The sequence below is a fragment of the Anolis sagrei genome, chromosome 3, assembly GCF_037176765.1.
Source record: "Anolis sagrei isolate rAnoSag1 chromosome 3, rAnoSag1.mat, whole genome shotgun sequence".
Lineage (NCBI taxonomy): Eukaryota > Metazoa > Chordata > Lepidosauria > Squamata > Dactyloidae > Anolis > Anolis sagrei.
In genome coordinates this window covers 204,062,949-204,082,669 of record NC_090023.1, presented here as the reverse complement: position 1 = coordinate 204,082,669, position 19,721 = coordinate 204,062,949, and the positions used below count along the sequence as shown (strand labels likewise).

General features: G+C 37.9%; 1 protein-coding gene across 1 annotated transcript in view; it reads left to right on the top strand.

Moving 5' to 3' along the window:
* Positions 1-18,735, top strand: part of SLC18A2 (solute carrier family 18 member A2) — a 43,697-nt gene extending 24,962 nt beyond the window's left edge. Inside the window, exons 8-16 of the mRNA XM_060768505.2 lie at positions 1,509-1,552; positions 1,635-1,695; positions 7,203-7,298; positions 9,516-9,594; positions 9,825-9,876; positions 11,834-11,897; positions 14,653-14,772; positions 15,574-15,707; positions 17,137-18,735. Of these exons, the coding sequence (XP_060624488.2) occupies positions 1,509-1,552; positions 1,635-1,695; positions 7,203-7,298; positions 9,516-9,594; positions 9,825-9,876; positions 11,834-11,897; positions 14,653-14,772; positions 15,574-15,707; positions 17,137-17,244 (758 nt within the window). The 3' untranslated portion in view covers positions 17,245-18,735. The remainder of the gene's footprint in view (positions 1-1,508; positions 1,553-1,634; positions 1,696-7,202; positions 7,299-9,515; positions 9,595-9,824; positions 9,877-11,833; positions 11,898-14,652; positions 14,773-15,573; positions 15,708-17,136) is intronic.
* The last annotated feature ends 986 nt before the right edge of the window (positions 18,736-19,721 follow it).

Sequence of the window (19,721 nt, the reverse complement as noted above, 5' to 3'; positions counted from 1 at the left end):
CAACAAGTCAGCTTGAATCCCATTGATGGCCAGAACTAGAGTAGCTGTATTGCAGTGGTTCTCAGCCTGTGGGTCCCCAAGATGTTTTGATCTTAAAGTCCCAGAAATCCTAACAGCTGGTAAACTGGATGGGATTTCTGGGAGTTGTAGGCCAAAACACTTGGGGACTCACAGGTGGAGAACCACTGCGTATAGTGAGTCTATGCTCAGTTTTCCTTTCTGCTTCATATTTCTTGCATTATAGTGGATTACTAAACTTCATTACTAAATGAAGCTTAGGAATTTGAAGAAAAGATTTTGCTGTCTTCTTGCAAACTCCAACACTAACATTTCACCCACTTACATGTACACGGAAGCATTTACATGTGTGTATGCTGCAGAGCTCATTTTTGGTACATATAGAACACCATGTGAACACTGATTGTCTGTTTTGACATATGGACGGTCACACAGTGATTTTTTAAATTAAGTAACCTTGGCTTTTTGGAGCCCGCATTGGCCCAGTGGGTTTAACTGCTGAGCTGCGGAACTTGCTAACCAGAAGGTCGCAGGTTCAAATCCAGGATGCGGGGGTGAGCACCCTCTGTTAGCCCCAGCTTCTGCCAACCTAGCAGTTCAAAATGTGAGTAGATCAGCGGGAAGGTAATGGCCCTCCATGCAGTCATGCCAGCCACATGACCTTGGAGGTGTCTACGGACAACGGCAGCTCTTTGGCTTAGAAATGGAGATAAGCACCAACCGTCAGAGTCGGACACAACCTGACTTAACGTCAGGGGGAAAACTTTACTTTCACCTAACCTTGGCTTTTGAGAGTGACATATTTGAAGGAATTTTAAGTAGACAGTTTCTCTACACATCTGCAAATCAATCATTGCTTCCTAGATTTTATTAGGAGTTCAAATAATTATAACAGAATGACTTGCACAATATTCATTCATTATTTATTCACATTTATTTATTTTACACAAATGTGAAGCTTGTTTCCAAAGGGCACCAAATCCCTCCAAAATGAAAAATCAGTTTTAGGTGGCAGCACAATATTGGCTCAGTGTAGAATATTATGTATAGATAGATCAAAATGGAGCAAATCACTTTGTTACAGGTTTTGGATAACTGTATGTCCTTGGCATATTTTTTTTCCGATTCCTGTAAAACTTGTTCAGATGGATTTGGTTCTTTTTGGAAACAAGATCTACAAATATGTTGACTTTGGAGAATCTTTTGGGTTTATTTTCCTCATTAAAATGCATAAATTGTGGGTTGTTTTAGTCATTATCGATTTTTTCCCACATTTTTTATGATGACCAGTTCCAAAATCCCTTTTCCCCACAATGAAAAATATCTAATTACATCCTTGTTGACATTTAAATACTGATTCGAAGGCACTACTCTAATTGGGACTACCAAGAGAATTCAGGCCATAATAGTTGTGATCCAGCAAATAGTTTTGTGTTGCAGAATTATAATCTAGATAAATTATCTGTCCACTGTGATTTCTTTTCCTGCAGCAATACAGTTGCTAATTCTACAGCCATCTAGAATACAACCAGAAGTAAGTACTTGAACAAAAGATTTTAAAAACAGAGGCTTATATTGCACTATTCTTAACCCGGAGCCACTTTATCTGTTGTCAGAGTCAAAAAGGAGCATCATTATTAACTCTAATGAGGGATCCCTACATCCTTATTGCTGCAGGTAATTGTAGTTATTATGCAGTTGTGTTTTTGTGTATTGTGTATGTAATAGTCAGTGGGAGAATAGCATAAGAAGCTAGATGAAGGAGACTATTTATTAAACATGCATTACAAAAATAAGCTCTTGTTTAAATCGTATGGACAGATAAACAAACAGCAATGATGTTTCTGATATTTATAGATATTAGACCCAGTCTGTTCACTTAGTGACCACCAACTTGCTTAATGAAACACATAAACAGGATATGTGTACTATAGGCTGGGATGTTGGCAAAAATTGCCTTTGATGTGAGTACTGAATTTATTTATTTATTTATTTGCTTTATTTCTATACCACATTTTTCAGCCTGATAAGGCGACTCAATGCGGTTTTCCAAGTTCTATAGAAGTGGAATCCTTGCAGGCAGACATTGTCCCTGAGCTCAGATGGAAAGGATGCAGACTAACATAGAGCTAGGGATAGGGATAGGGTCAGGGACACAACGATAGATGCTGGAACTCTACTGCCATATAATCCAGTTTCTGAATCCAGATTATTTACTTGGAACTGGACTATATGAGACTATCTACACTGCCATATAATCCAGTCCACTACTTATGGAGAAAAAGAGTGCACGCGTAAAGTAAATTATAAGAAACAGTTCTGCTAGTTGTTGTAGGTTTTTCAGGCTATATGGCCATGTTCTAGAAGCATTCTCTCCTGATGTTTCACCTGCATCTATGGCAAGTATCCTCAGAGGTTGTGAGGTCTGCTAGTATTTATGACAGAGAGATCAGAGGGTGATAGTAAGAATTATGCATGATGAATGATAATGTAAGTAATAGAAATAAAAGAGAAAGGCAAAGAGAAAGCAACATATTTATGCATATGCATATATAAATGGAGATATGTCTTTTAAAAGTGTTTTTGGTAGTATTTTTAAAAGAAATATACCATCAGCATTAAATAAATAAATAGATCAGAACAAAATTTGGTTACCAGTGTTAAAAAAGAAAAAAAAAACAGAATTAGGAACGCCACTCAAAAACAGGAACACTCCAGACAGCAAACAATCAAGTGCTAGTTAACAACTCCCAAGCAGAGAATGCCTTCAGGCAACAACAGCCAGGCTACCTCTATAGAGATACCCTCACTGATTGACTTTGCAGCTTCATGGCTACTCAGCGCTATTCAAGCTTGCTAATTGCACTTGCTTTACACAGACAAGGTTTCTTTCTCCCACTCTGGACATTCCATATATATATATATATATATATATATATATATATATATATATACACACACTTGGCTTCTGTTCCAACCTTCCTTATCAACGAAGAGAGCAAATATCTTGAATCCCCTATGGCACATTTAACAAATTTAGAGGTTTCTATTCATTGAAGGGCTTTTACCCTGGCTCGGTGCCATGCTCTCCCATCGACTGTACTCGAAGGCCGCTACCGGAAGATCCCTTTCCCAGAGAGACTCTGCCCCTGTGATTTGGGTCATATAGAAACAATTGAACATGTGCTCCTCTAGTGCCCGTTCTACAGGGATATCTATGCCAGGCTTATCTTACCTCTGATATACAAGCACCCAGGCTGTTCAGGACAATTTTATACCTCTCTGCTAATTGTAGATACTAATTCAGCTACAACCTACAACATTGCAAAGTTTTGTGCAGCAGCATACAAAATCTGTCAGGGGATGACTGGTCCCAAAAGTTAACCGTGTATCCATTAATCATCTTCCTTGATTGTATAATTTGCTGATAAGACCTGTGCATTGCATGTTTTTACCCTGTTCCTCTTTCCGCTCCCTCACCCCCTATTGTGCTTCAGTATTTACATTTTAAATGTACTAAACATAAGTTCGTATGAAACTGTGATGTTTATTTCCTGTGCTGGTCTATGACTGAAATAAATGATTTGATTTGATATATACACTCCACTTGCCTCACCTCCAACAGACCTCTGAAAATGCCAGACACAGATGCAGGCAAAATGTCAAGAGAGAATACTACTGAAACATGGCCATACAGCCCAAAAAAACTCACAGCAACCCAATGATTCAGGCCATGAAAGCCTTCAACAAATAAATAATAATTTGTTACCTACCTCTCCTCATGGTTTGAAGCAGGGTACAGCATAAATGGAGCAGGTGATGTTTGATTCAGACATCAATAGCAATAGTATCAGAGCACCTACCAGCAGTAGTATATGTGTATATCAGAAACTGCCATGAGTACAAGCCTTACTTAATCATAAAGTAGCAGGCCAACATGTTTTGGTTCTTGCTGTGACTGTTTTGACTAGGCATACTGCAATCTTATAATTGAGTCAAGTGTTTGCTGGAGAGAACTGTGATGTTTTCTGCAAATGTATTTCGTATTCATATTCTCTCTCCCTACTCAAGTATATTAAGTCTAAATTAGAACATTCAGTCTATATATCATATCCTTCCTTGATTTAGAATATCATTCTTCTACTGTAGTGAAGTATGCCACTTTTTTGTAGTCAAAGTTCGCTTTTAAAGTTTCAGAGATCACGTTTCTTTAGCTAGGGCAATATTACTTCATCGTGCTTGTAGATAGATGAGTTCTTCAGGTACCAATGATGGTGGAAAGATCACATTAGATGTAACATTTCATTGTTCATTGTATGAGCAGCACTGAACTCTTGCTTTTTGCCCTCAGGACCACAGCCCTAGTGAGACCACAATGTTGTTTTGGGGGTTGTACACACACATAAGCTAATGCACCTTGGCAGATTTGAGCAAAGAATGACAGCAATGGTCATTTTTGTGCTGAACTGTGTGATGAGGGAGTCTTTCCCCAGAAGAAAGAATTCTGCTATGGCTTAAGACATATTGCACTTAGATTTTAAAGATAAACAATTCTTGAGCTTCTAATGGCTGCAGTTTTGGTTTGTGGAGATTTTGATTGCCATCAAAGTGTTGTAAACACATGTTGGAAGTGCATTCCTCAGTGAATTGTGCAATAGGACGTAACAGAGAGTTCGTTCATAGATTCAGAGCTTCTTAATATAGAAAAATATACATTGCAGTCCAGGAATGAAACATACATGTATATATTTTGCCACATGACTAAATAATAATGTTGATCGAGAACATATTATGGTATGTATTTTTATTTATCGTGTCAGAAGCAAATCGAGAATACAGTAATGGTATATAAGAAACCACAAACAAAGTTAAAAACTTGGCATTATGCTAGATTTCCTTTGACCAGAAACTGTCTACTTCAAGTGCCCCTGGTGTCACTGTAAGAAGGTCCTTCATTGTGCATATAGGAGGGCTCAGACTGCATTTTAGTAAGTGGTCTGTGCTTTGGGTTGTTGTAGGTTTTTCGGGCTGTATGGCCATGCTTTAGAAGCATTCTCTCCTGACGGTTCACCTGCATCTGTGGCAGGCATCCTCAGAGGTTGTGAGATCTGTGGTTTGCTCTTCTCCACACTCGCATGTCATGAACTCTACTTTGAAGCCCCATTTCTTAAGATTGGCTCTGCATTTCATGATACCAGAGCTCAGTCTGTTCAGCGCCTTCCAAGTTGTCCAGTCTTCTGTGTGCCCAGGGGGAGTTTCTCATCCTGTCTCAGTCACTGGTTGAGGTTGCAGATTTTAGTCTGCCACTTTTGGACTCTCGCTTGCTGAGGTGTTCCTGCAAGTATCTCTCTAGATATTAGGAAGCTGTTTCTTGATTTAAGACGTTGGCATGCTGGCTGATATCCAAACAGAGGATGGGCTAGAGATGTCCATGCATTGGTCTTTTCATTGCTGGCTGATACTTCCCGGCGGATATCAGGTGGTGCAATGCCAGCTAAACAGTATAATGGCATGTATACATAGCAAGATAAACACAACTGCCCAGTGTACATGGAAGATATGCCTAGAAGTCCAGAGGTGAAGTGAAATGAGTATTGCCCAATGCTATTAAGTCCATATCTCTTACAAGGTTCATCACATATTCTTTTGAACAGAGGAGGCACATCAATGACATATTAAGTGATGGACTTATGTGCTAAAACAGTTCTGTAATTATTTTTACCACAGGCTAAACTGTTAATGGCAATTGAGGTAGTACATGTGTGAACATTTTTCGATTCACTCCCTTGGAGCCAATGTGAACTGGACAAGAAAGGGGGGAATGTGCTCTCTACCAATTTTTAATGATGTAAAATAGGGTAATTTAGGTATTTCATCTCATGTTATAGTGTGTTTAATTGGAAATAATCCTTCTAAACTTTAATGAGATTTGATTTAAAATGAGTCTAAGATGTCCCAAATTTCTTAGAAAATCTGACTCCTTAGCAAGCCATAATGAGCATATTCCACAAGCCTAGATACGTGTATCTAAATAAGGACATGAATCTGCTCTTAGTTCTATTTAGCTGTCTTTCTGTCTAGCATAATGACAGGACTATCTTTGCAATCACATTTTCCCCTATGAAACTCTGCGGGCTTCTCTCGCTCCTGCCTCCGTCACAAGCATGATTGGTGGGGACGAGGGAGAGGGCCTTCTCAGTGGTGCCCTCTCCCCCCCCCCCCAACTCTGAAACTCTCTCCCTAGGGAGATTAGATTAGTGTCCACCCTGCCCACCTTCCGTAAAGGCCTGAAAACTTGGATGTTTCAACGTGGCTTTGATTAATTGGTTCATCTATTGACCAGGCCCCTCTAACCCTAACTCATTGTCTGGCCTTGTAGCACTTTGTTACCTACCCCACCCTTACAGTTGTATTGTACTAGTCCATGCCCCGCTTTCCTAGATCTGAACACACCTACTATTCTCCCCTACTTGCTGATGGTTACTGTTGTTCTTATGTTTTTATGATGTCTGTTGTTTGATTTTATTGTTTTAATTATTGAAATGCAATGTATTTTAATTTGTGCTATATTTTATTTCTGTTTCTGTTGGGCTGGGTTCCCATGTAAGCCTACCCTTTGGGGAGATGGTGGCAGGATATAAGAATAGTTACTACTACTACTTTGTCAACTAGACTTGGATTCAGACACAGACAACTCTCCAGTTTTCTCATTGTTCTCATCCAAATGACAGAGACATTAGGTGATGAAAAGCAATTTTTAACGAAAGAACACAATTTGAAACAAAATACAAGTGAAGCTGATTATTCTTTTGCAATGAGTGATATGGAAGCCAGGTGTTATAGATCCAGTCATAAATTGGCCATGGAAATCTAAAATTGTTCATTGTCCTGACCAGGATTTAGCAGACTTTCTGAATGTCACCAGACACTATGATCATCTGTGTTTCCTCCTTCAAAATAGTATAACCTTTCATTGTTTATATTTTGTACAGCTAGCAAGTACATGAAATTATGGGTTTATGTGACTTTCACCCCACCCAAGCAATTTAGATGTAATCAGTATTGTGTATTTGACAGGCAAGTCTTCAGAACACATTTTCTTTCTGTCAATGTTGCCCTTTCCAACTGTTGATTACAATTTAAGTGAAATAATTCCAGCAATCTGTTTTCCACCTCTTTTCAAGGATCAATATGCTTTTCAAATATGGCAATTGCTATGCTGGAACCAGCGTTACCCATTTGGATGATGGAGACAATGTGTTCCAAAAAATGGCAACTTGGTAAAGTGTGATGAACCATTTTCTTTGATTTCTTTTTTTTAAAAAACGAAATGGTGTAATGTTTGTGATAATTATCTAAGAATGTTTCATGATAGGTAACAACATTTCATCTCTAAAATTTATCTCTGGCTAATTGAATGTATATCAGCAAACAGAAACAGATTCCTTGATGCTGTGTATGCTATCACAACAAGGGAGAGTTCATATTACATCAGGAGTGACGTAGCTCAGCCAGGAAGTGTTGAACATGGATCAGAACAAAATTCAATTAGAAACAAAAAGCATTATCTAAATCACCCTTCTTAAGGCATTTTAGATTTTTGTCTATCTTCTGTTTTCCTTATGGGGCCTTTTCCTCAGAAATGTAAACACAAATGCAGCACAATTATTGCATATTGGGATTATATCCAATGCTGCCAAGCTGCTAGTGGAGTCTAGAACAAATATTCCCTCCTCTTGTGTAACACCTTCTCTTCTGCTTTTGAGTGATTTAGAGCATATTTGCAGGGAGAAAAAGGGTGGGGAAGTCTCAGTATATGAGAGGATACTCATTTGCTTCACATCAGATTTAAAATCTCATCACATGGAAGTCCTTGATGTGGGGGACAGCAGAAGGATCCATAGGATAGTGAGGCAAATCATGGGACAAGGGGCAAATCCGTCACCCAGTGCCTTGTATCACCATTTGCCTATCACAAGCTGGAAAGTGTGCTCCCACACTATCTCCATGATATTCTATCTGAACATGGGTAGTCTCCCATGTTCAGATTTCCCCTTTAGAATACTTTGTCGATGCAGCCGGTATGGCAGAAGTAGATGAGCATCATGTGATGAGATCCAGCGGGCTCAGTGCTGTCTGCGTGGGTTCTACAGTGGGGAATATGCCCCATGTGATGAGGTCCTTAGCCAATGAAATGTAGGGTCCTTTCATGCTACATAATTATAGCACTGTGATTCCACTTTAACTCCCATGGTTTCATCCTATAGAATTTAGGAATTTGCCGTTTCGAGTTTGGAGGATACTCAACCTTATTCTAGTGCCTCACTTATCTACAGATACCACAATTACAAAAGAAGTAGCCATAGCAATTAAAGTGGAATCTTAGTTCTACAGTTGTGCATTGTGAAAGAGACCACATTTGAAAGGAATATGAAGTAGTTTTGACTAACATTTTTGCTCTCAGATTCTGGTTAACAGATATACTGTTCAGATTCAGTGTATAAAAACAAACTTGATCAAAAGTAATATTACATATAACATATTTGTCAATGGTAGAAATAACTGTTTTTAGGCATAAGTATGTAGCGTGAACATGGTATGTTGCATCTTCATTGCCTACTGTTATCATGACACAGCTGTGCCCGGTTTCCTCTAAATGTGTCAGTGGGACATTGTTGATGAAATATGCCATGTTGGCAAAGTTTCATATGTTGTAGGTATTGTCAACCAACTCCATCCATTTCTGTTGCACAACAGCACTGACACAACAAAGTTGTGTTGTTGAATGACACCCAACATGCAATCAAATCCACATCTGAATATGCATATATATCCACATGCATTGCAAATACATCTGCGTTCACACTTATATGTACAATGGTACCACATACACAATTATGCTCCCACAGTGATGAACTGTATGCAAATATTGCTCTTTGGACAAGAATGTCAAGCGTGATTTCCCCTACAGAAGTAGTTGGACATTCAACTACACAACTTTGCCAGTCAACATAAATGTTCATTACATGTATAAATCTACATATGGAGATGCATGCACCCTTTGCAACATTAAAATAAGATTTATTTTTTGTAAATCTTAACTTTCCAAATTAATCTATATGAGTGCCACTTATGATGGGAACTCTTGAATTTCTCTGTATTCTTCATTTTAGTTCTTCCCCTTTTATCAAGGTTCACAAATATATTTAATTTGGATTTTTTTTATTTGTTGTATGGACACATACACTCCCTCCCTCCAAGGGAGTGTATCTGATAGTGAGTATTCTGTTTCAAGAATAATAATGCTCTAAATTTGATGGTTAATCTTGATAGATCTGACAAAAGACTTGAAATAACCCGGATATTAGATTTTTTGGTTCAGGCTGTAAACTTTTATTAGATGTGTTCTAATCAAAACGGCTGTGCCTGAATTTATTACTTTTTCCAATGCTTCGCTGAAACCATTCTTGATAAGATATCCCATTTATATTTTTCAGGCGTTGCTTTCATTCCAGCTAGCATCTCTTATCTGCTTGGAACTAATCTTTTTGGGGTCCTTGCACACAAAATAGGACGGTAAAATGCTGTATTTAAGTATATCTAATTCCTTGACAGAGTTATACAGTATATTGTAATTTCCTGGTGTTCTTTAAAATAGTTAGTTTATGAAAAACATCCCGTGTAGTTAATCATAAGAGAAAGTATTATTTTACTACATTCATCTCATTAGTTGTAATTCTACTCAAGGAAAATTTATGCTTAGTGTCTACTTATTTTGATGACTAACAATATTTCTTCTTTGATAGGTGGCTTTGTGCTCTCATTGGAATGATTGTAGTAGGAATAAGCATTTTATGTGTAAGTAAAAAATTGCTGCTCTTCTACTTTGAAATCAATATATATGTTCTATATATAGTTTTGTGTTGTGCTGTTGTGGTTGTTTTTGTGGGCATGCCATTAAATCTGGACACAGTGTTTAGAATCCATTTTAAATCAATCTTGTCAATAAAACTGTATGATTGGTGTTGGCTACAATAGTACCAGCAACAATAGGACACAAACATTATCTATTTTGCAAGACAAAGTCCTAAGTCTGAATTAAACTTATTGAAAACATATAGAAGCTTTTGTCCTTTTAATTTTCTGCAAAACGGATCTCTGACAATATGGTGTGGAATAGGTGTGATTGCTGCGTATCAAATGCTAAGCGATCAATCTGTTGGAAACATATCAGATTTGAGGTGTGTCCTATATGCCCTCAGTACAGTACTGCTTCATAAACTTTGAAATATTTGAGATCCTGTATTAAACAGAATACTCTGGGAATTCTCGTAAACATATACAGGATTGCACTGTAAGGCTATTAGGAAGTAAGTTCCACATAACAAAATGATCTTCCTATGCACAAGACCAGGCTTGCAGAAGCAGATATGAAACAGTGAAAATGAGACTTTTCAGTATAGGTCTAGGGAACAGAGCTTGAGTTGGTCCATATTTCATGGGATGTGTATATAGTTTGAAGACTGTTTGGAAGCTTCAAGTAGTCTAACGGGTGGCAGCCAGGTTCCTTACTGGAGCGGGGCACAGGGAGCACACAACCCTTCTGTTATACCAGCTCCACTGGCTGCCAGTCCACTACCTAGCACAATTCAAAATGCGGGCTTTAGCCTATAAAGCCCAAAACCAGTGGTTCTCAACCCGTGGGTCCCAGATGTTTTGGCCTTCAACTCCCAGAAAACCTAACAGCTGGTAAACTGGCTGGGATTTCTGGAAGTTGTAGGCCCAAACACCTGGGGACCCACAGGTTGAGAACCAGTGCCCTAAATGGTTCTGGCCCAGCTTACCTGTACAAACGTATCTCCCTCTTGGAGATTTAAATCGTCTGAGGAGGCCCTGCTCTCAATCCCAACCCCTTCACAGGTGTGAATGGTGGGAACAAGAGACAGGGCCTTCTCAGTGGTGGCCCCTCAGCTGTGGAACTCCCTCCCCAGTGAAATTAGATCACCCCCTCCTCCCGCCTAACCTTCAGAAAAAGTGAAGATATGGTTGTTGGACCAAGTCCTTGGGCAAAAAGTTTCAGTGCAATAAGTGACTATGGAATAATGCAATTGGAAGACCTGAATGGCTCCTGGAACATGTCTTTGGATTATGTGATTTTAATTAATTGTCTTAAGTTTGATATGTTTTAATATTTGTTTTATACATATATGCTTGTTTTATTCTATGTATCTATATATGGCATCAAATTGTGTCTTTGTGAGCCGCTCTAAGTCCCCCACAGGGTGAGAAGGGAAGGATATAAATACAGTAAATAATAAATAAATTAAATATAACTCCCACTATTAGTTTCTTTGCAAGAAAGCAAAACAATGAATTTAGTGGCAAATTCTTATGAAGTTGTGGGATCTGTATAGTCAGACCCTACTAATTTTAGTGCAGTCTAATGTTACAGCTCCAGTTCTCTAATTGTAAGACTCAGTGTGTGTGAATATCAAAATTTACCAAATACAGTATAATAGGTGTGTGTGTGTGCTTTCAAGTAATCAATCAACTTATGAAGACTCCATGTATTTTTGGGGCTATCTTAAGCCAAAAATCCCAGGGCTGATCATGCTTAGCTTACAAGATCAGTCAGAACCTGATGCCTTTAGAGTATTTAAGCTATTCAATATAATACCTTAAAGCTAAAATCCTATTTCTGTAAGACCTGACTCCTTTTCTCAGAATGTTAAAAGTTGAGATGCACTGAATACTTGCCAGGAATCAAATGAAAAAGATATGGCACAAAGCAACATTCTCTTTCTTCCCCCTCCAGGTACCACTTGCTAAAAATATATATGGACTTATAGCACCAAATTTTGGAGTTGGCTTTGCCATTGGTAAGAAAAACGCATTGTTTAGAAGGAAATTTGACATTTGATTGTGTGTTGTACAGACAAGACTATACAGTCTACATATTAATCAGATTTTGGAATGCATCCCCCCAAGACCTGCTACATTATATAGATGCTACTCACACTGTTGGCTATAAACTTGACTGGTTTGCATTTGTAGCTTATTCTGTGTCACATTATTAACACATATTTGCTTTTCTTAAATAGCTGGCCAAGTCTTTCTCCTGTACCTCTTTCATTAATTCAAAATTCAATGCTTCCTTTAGATAGAATGGAAAGAATGAGCAGAGTCATATATTGAACATCAACACTTGTTTACATTTTTAAAAAGCACATTTATCTCTTCAGCCCTGATTTTCACTTATGTTATGAGGATCCGTGACGGTGGAGCAGGTTAAACCTCTGAGCTGCTGAACTTGTTGACTGGAAGGTCAGTGGTTCAAATCCACAAGACTGAGTGAGCTCCTGTCAATAGCCCCAACTTTTGCCAACCTAGCAGTTGAAAGCATGAACATGTGAATAAGTAGGTACTGCTCAGGTGGGAAGGTAACGGCACTCCTTGCAGTCATCCCAGCCACATTACCTAGGAGGTGTCTACGGACAACACCAGCTCTTTGGCTTAGAAATGAGCACCACTTCCCAGAGCTGGACTTGACTAGACTTAACGTCAAGGGGAAACCTTTACCTTTACCTTAATTAAAGAGAGGACGGAAGGGAATACACACACAGAACCCTAGGATACTTCTTTCACAGATTCCTCTCTGTGAAAGAAGTCAGCACTCCATTTTCAGAGAATATCAAATTCCAATTTAGTATTCATCAATTTAATATTCATGGAATTACATAGCAATAACCTTGATAAAATATACTAGGTTTCTGTTGTTATTTATTAGTAATAACAATAATTCCTTATGCTATATCTTCCCAGTATACAAAGATGTATGTCTAATCCAAACACATATAAACATATTGAAATATATTTCTTCATTCTACTGGGAAAATATGGGCAGATTCTCAAAATTATTGGCTGTGAACTTCCTGAGACTTTTGTTTTGTTACACTATGTAACACAGTTTTTGTTCCTGGGTTATAAATGTCATTTTCTAATTGGCTCGATCATAAAAAACATGGAAAAGATTTATTAAACTGCAAAAACTTTGTTTTTGCGGGACATCCTGCAGCGCATTTTGCTATAGTTTTTCAAATAATATTTCACGGAGTCTCAACCAATCCAACGTAATTTATGGCAGCCACAAAAACGAAGTTTCTGAAGTATAACAACTACTTTCAAAGTATGTGCCATACAATTAATCAGGAATAACACTTTCAGACCAGGAACAGAACATTTTTCAAATTTTGTTACATAGTATAATCTGGCAAACTGATGTTTGCTAGATTTTTAAAAATTGTTTTGCTTTACAGTGGAAATATTACTAAGGAATTGGTTTTCTTTTTCTTTGTATTCTATCTCATGTTCACTTCAGTTCAAAATGGCTTCCAATAACTTGGCTCAGTTAGTAACATTTCAAATTTATCAAGCCTGATATGAAACAGCCCTTAAGTTTTGTCTGAAAATTTGAGATTTGGCCCTGCAAAGAAAGATTGCCAACCTGTGCTCTGTCACCTCCATGGGCCACCAGTGGTCTGCAAGAATTAAAATATGGCCTTACCAGTATGACACTTTTGTAACAAGAGCAACTAGTCTCACAAAACCCTCTTATAGTGCCGAGGCTTTTTAAATATGGTTTTCTGTGAGCTAACAGATGGCGACTACTGGATGGCCTATGTTCTGTATCAGAAACTAGAGCTGATGTGGTCTATCCAATGCAATTTTCTGAATCAGCACTCCCCCCCCCCAAAAAAAAAAAACCCCAAACTGAATCTAAAGTTGACCAAAAACTGATCCGTAAACCTTTTGGTACTAATGTTGGAGAGTAGTCCCTGGTCAAAGTGTCCCTGATCAAAGAAAGGTTGGGAATCACTGGTTGACAGTATCTGTGCTAGTGTTTGGCAAGTGTTTTTATCATTCTAATGGATGCCAAAGAGGGTGTGTGCAACAAGGCATCTTCTGAAAGTCTCTGAAATGTTTTCTTCTAGTTTTTTTTGGGAAAAAAACATTAACATTTAATTAGATACTGCAAGGAGGGTTGTTTGGCAGCTGTTGCAAGACCTTTTGAGATTGCATTGAGATCAAATTTTAAAAAATGAAAATAAGAAAATGTACCGTATCTAGTCATGTATAAGTTGACCTCATGTTAAGTCATGGTCAGATTTGGGGGTAAAAAATATGGATTTTGATATGATCCATGGAGAACTATTGTCACAATTTCTCCAGCCAGACATTTAGAAAGGCCAGAATTGAGTCTTAGGCTAACATGGCAGCATGATCAGTCAGGAAGATTTCTGTACTCCTGACAGCAACTATTTAGTGTCTTGGCTTTTGCTACTTTATTCGGAGAAGAGGATGGTTGCTTTTTAAAATAAACAGTTAAGGTATAGTTCTCACATTGATCCATGGAGATGTTGGACTGGATTAATTGGGCTGATTTACCCCCCTAAATTTTCTAGACTTGTACATGCGTATATAGGGTATGTGAAACGGAATACACTATATTAACCATAACAATGAATTTGTTCAATAGTATTTGTCCATGGTATTGGCATATGCTTTTCGATTTAATTTTTAAATGTGAGAAGAAAAACGTTGCTAAAGCAGGCTTTGCTTACATCTTATAATCAGGGATGGTGGATTCCTCGATGATGCCGATTATGGGTTATCTTGTTGATTTACGTCATGTGTCAGTCTATGGGAGTGTTTATGCTATTGCGGATGTTGCATTCTGCATGGGATTTGCTTTAGGTAAGAGCTTCATTTCCTTTTTATATATGAAGTGCATTTTACATGTTAGCTGTTTTGGATCCCAGCATTGTCTACTGCAAAAGTAATTATATCTTATGTTGTTTAAAAAAATGATTTACCTACAAATCTTAGTGATGTAAATCTTTAATTATGTAATAACATTACCATAAAGAGTAAAGACACATCTAAGGGCCTCCTGGAGGCACAGCGGGTTAAACTGCTGAACTTGCTGACCAAAAGTGGTTTGAATCCAGGGAGCGGGGTGAGCTCACGCTGTTAACCCCAGCTTCTGCCAACCTAGCAGTTCAAAAATATGAAAATGTGAGTGGATCACTAGGAAATGCTTGTGGGAAAGTAACTGTGCTCCTTGCAGTCATGTGGGCCACATGCTCTTGGAGATGTCTATGGATAATGCTGGCTCTTCAGCTTAGAAATTGAGATTAACCCCTCAGAGTTGGATATGACTAGACTTAATGACAGGGGAAACCTTTACCTTAAAGACACATCAAAAGCTTGGAACAAATATAAGGCATGCCATTGTTTTTTACAAAGTTTGTAAAAGTTCACTTGCAGAGAAAATGCTGGCGATTAAGGTTAGAGATGAAAGATGTCTCTTCCTCAACAGTATTAACATACAAGCTCCAATCATGTCACCTGTGCTTTTTGAAGGTTTATGGAAATGCTTTATCAGGAGTTTTTATTTATTCATACACATTTCCAAACATACATTTCTGTTCACATGCTATTATTTTTCATGTGTACATATCTCAGACATTTAAGAAACCATTTGTATTTCTGAAGGTCCTTCTGCTGGTGGTGCCATTGCCAAAGCAATTGGTTTTCCGTGGCTTATGACCATTATAGGAATTATTGACATCCTCTTTGCTCCTCTGTGTTTGTTTCTGCGCAGTCCGCCTGCCAGGGAAGAAAAAATGGTAAGCAGAGCACTAATCTGTTTTTTATTTCTGACTTTCCTGTGGTAAAAGAAGTAATAATCATGGATGATATAAAGCCTTTTGATAGATTTAGTACTGTGTAGCTAAAATGAGAGACGTATTTTCCCCCAAACCTCTTATCCCAAGTTATAGTTCAAAGTTGGGTAAAACAAGAATAACAAAAGCAAATAATGCTTTATTCATTTCACTTAAGCCTTTTCCAGGGGATTGCAATACATTAGAATGCAAGTGAACTCTCTTGTATTGGTTGCTTGTTAGTCCAAACTAGCACAGATATCAACTAATCCAATTCACTTCTACTTATGAAGTTCCCCTTGACTCAGTGGCTCTCGTGTAGTTGAGAGTAAACATTGGATTTAGACCAGTGATTCTCAACCTGTGGGTCCCCAGGTGTTTTGGGCTACAACTCCCAGAAATCCCAGCCAGTTTACCAACTGTTAGGATTTCTGGGAGTTGAAGGCCAAAACATCTGGGGACCCAAATCAGAACCACTGATTTAGACCATTAATTGCATTCAGTATTTTCAGTATTACCTTTATAGTAATCTGGGGTTGGTCTGGAGTAGGCTTGTGCACAGAATCGGAGGAGTCATCTCCCTTGATCCAAACCGGCTTTTTGGGCTTGGTCAAATGGTCGTAATGGCAAGGACTCAGCCCTCACGTTTTTCATCTGTAATGGGGCCATGTGACAGCTGATCATAGCTCCTCCTCCCCTATTTGGCATCATGCGGGTTTCCCTGTGAGCCCTGCCTGTTCTTTTTTTTTGGGGGGGGGGGGGGTGGGTGGGCTTGGCCTCTGGCTTGACCTCTCTTGAATCTTTTTGATTTTTCTTTTTATTTAGTGGGACTAACTAGGTGTTGGGAACATGCAGGACATGTTTGGGAGCTTGGAGAGTCACCCTTTTATTTTCTTTTTCTCCTCCTCTCTCTCAGAAAATATACTTCTAAAAGATAATAATAAAAATGTATTGTCGAAGGCTTTCATGGCTGGAATCACTAGGTTCTTGTGGGTTTTTTCGGGCTATAGAGCCATGTTCTAGAGGCATTCTCCAGACGTTTCGCCTGCATCTATGGCAAGCATCCTCAGAGGTAGGATTCCAACAGACCTCACTACCTCTGAGGATGCTTGCCATAGATGCAGGCGAAATGTCAGGAGAAATGCCTCTAGAACATGGCTCTATAGCCCGAAAAAACCCACAAGAACCTAATAATAAAAATATTATTATTAATAATAATTCCAGCAAACAAAAAGAAAAGCCTCATTCTCAGAAAACTACTACCACCTAGCTACTCTCCTCGAGTAGAAAGTAGAAACAGCTTTAAGGAAGCATTAAACCTGAGAAAGCCGCCTGCTTCAGACACCAATAAATCGACTGCTATATCTACTAACAGAGTTCTGTTCTTTTGTAGGCAATACTTATGGACCATAACTGTCACTATAAACCCAAAATGTATACACAGGACAGCATCCAGTCACATCCGTTAGGGGACGATGAAGAATCAGAAAGTGATGAGTAATGTACAAAAGGCGTAGTTTGATGTATACATGTTTTTCCTGTGAAGCATCTCGTCATTTTTTTAGTTGTACTGTACTTTTTTTGAAAGTGAAGTAGCAAAAATAATAAAAAGACCAAAGGTATATTTTATTGTTACCCCTGATTATGAAGCAGATTACCCACTGCCTTACAAAAGGAATAAAGTAATTTTTATAGTTCTTACAGTATTAAATATTATTTATGTATTTAACATTGTGCTCTATATTTTTGAAAAAAAATGAAGTGTAAATGTGTAAATTTAAATTGAAGTGTATGCTTTTACAAAGTTCATTCACAAATATTTCCCTTATTATTTTTCTATTTAATTCATCAGCAGAAATTAGTGCCTGAAAAGATCCATTATATTCAGAAATGACTATACCATTTGCCCTTCTCAAACAGTTTGGTTAAATGGTAAATGAAATGTCACCCTATTTTTCAAATCTTGTACACAAGTAAAATTTTCTATTGTTAATAGAAAAAAAAATCAGTGTAAAGAGAATGTAGTATTTGTGAAGACATTTGATAGAACTCCCCTATTGGCTCACCCAGTGTTCCAAATGGTATTGATGTTTATAAACAGATAGTAAGGTCTTCTGTATTACGGGCATTTCATCACTCGTCTGTGCAACCCTTATACAAATATTGATACACAAATATAATCTAATGGTACAAGTTTGAAGTGGGATATTACTGTGGCTCTATGGCAATATGGTATTAACTAAAACCACTCAAGACCAATATGTACCAATTTATGCCAGAAACAAGAGCTGTCAACTTTTGAACTTTTGTGTAATATCCCTTGTGAAGAAATGTAAGATTATCTGGTAGGCAAAAAGAAAATTATGTCTATTAAATTGCAGAGGTTCGACATTCAAAGCAAAAGAGCAAGATATTGGTTTTCTTTTAGAAGACTTTATTTTGGGGGGTACAAATTGAAGGACATGCCTAATCTAGACTTAGAAATAGAGCAGGCTTCCTGCCTCCTGATTGACTCTTGAACACTGCGGTCCAAACAATATTGTGCTAGATGGGTCTTTGGAAAGAAGACTGGGCAATATCTTTGTGGGAGGGAGTTATTCCATATTTTGTTCACCCTATAAAATAATCAACACTACAATTGTTGAGCCCTACGGCAGTTCTAGTGCTGAATGTATGGAAGGATTAGTCTCTGAATTGTTCCAATAGCAATCCTAAGAGTTCTTGACCATGCATAAATATCAAATGTTTCTCTAATGTTGTGTACATGTCATCTTGTTTGTAAAACATGATCTGTGCCTTCTTTCATTTATCAGCAGATAAGTTGTGTTTTAAAGCAGACAGCCTGTTTACATAGTTTTGTAAAGTGTATATATCTATTTTGGTCAAGGTATTAAAATGTTGTTGTTGCACTATTATGTTGATAATTATGCAGAGAAATAACAACTTGAATGTTATCATTTACTGAAAAATAAAATAAAGGGTAACAATTTGATATTTTGCTTTAGTTCCTGAACCCATTAGTAGACTATACTTTTAGGCTAACCAAAGATTGCAATTGAATATCCCCACAAGGGATATTCCCATTTAGGGATTTCTTCCCAGCATAGTACGGATTTAAATAAATAAATAAATAAAACTTACTAGAAGTATCGGTCAGTCCTCCTATTTGCAGATTCAACCATTCATTGGAACTCTGACTGGCTGCTGCTACGGATGAAAAAAATCTCTCTCCTTTCCTGATTGGGGCATTCTGATGCGAGCAGAATTCTGGGAAATGTAGTTTAGGGCAGGGCCTTTGGCACTCTCTGCCACAGGGCTCCTCACCTTCTCTAACTACATTTCCCAGAGTTCTGTGCTTTCTTTTCCAGCAAACTACACTTTCTCCCTGCTTTCCCTCTTATGATGGCGAGACACCATTTTTTTTGGTTGCTTGGCATAAATATGGAACTGATTTTGTGAGGCTTCCAAGTATTACAATATTAAAAAAGGATTGGGTAAGTTTTGAATTTTAGATGCAGGCCACACCCAGGTGTTGGATATCACTTTGGAAGTATAGATTTAACAAATTTTAATACGACTTACAAAACCTCCAAAATTTTTGTGCAAGCTTGCCACCCAAGTACGGGCAGCCATAGAGCATTATGTTGTTGGGCTGAGTTTACACTGGATGATATTAAGACCTCATAAATGCAAGCAAAATCAATACACTGCTCTTGAACACACTCTTGAATATTCTGAAGTATGATGAAGCTCTTTGCTAGATATGTTGAAGTTCCATAACAGAATTACCTCTTCAAAGGCACATACACAAATGCCATCCTATACAATTGGTACACTGTACATGACTGGGTCTTCAAGGTTTTGGACAAAAAAAAATCTTACCTTTAACCAGACCTTTACCCTTAATGAGGAGATGTACCAGGAATCATTTCCATACCAAGTAAGTTTTCTTCTCTTCAGTCAAAGACTTGCAGAAAT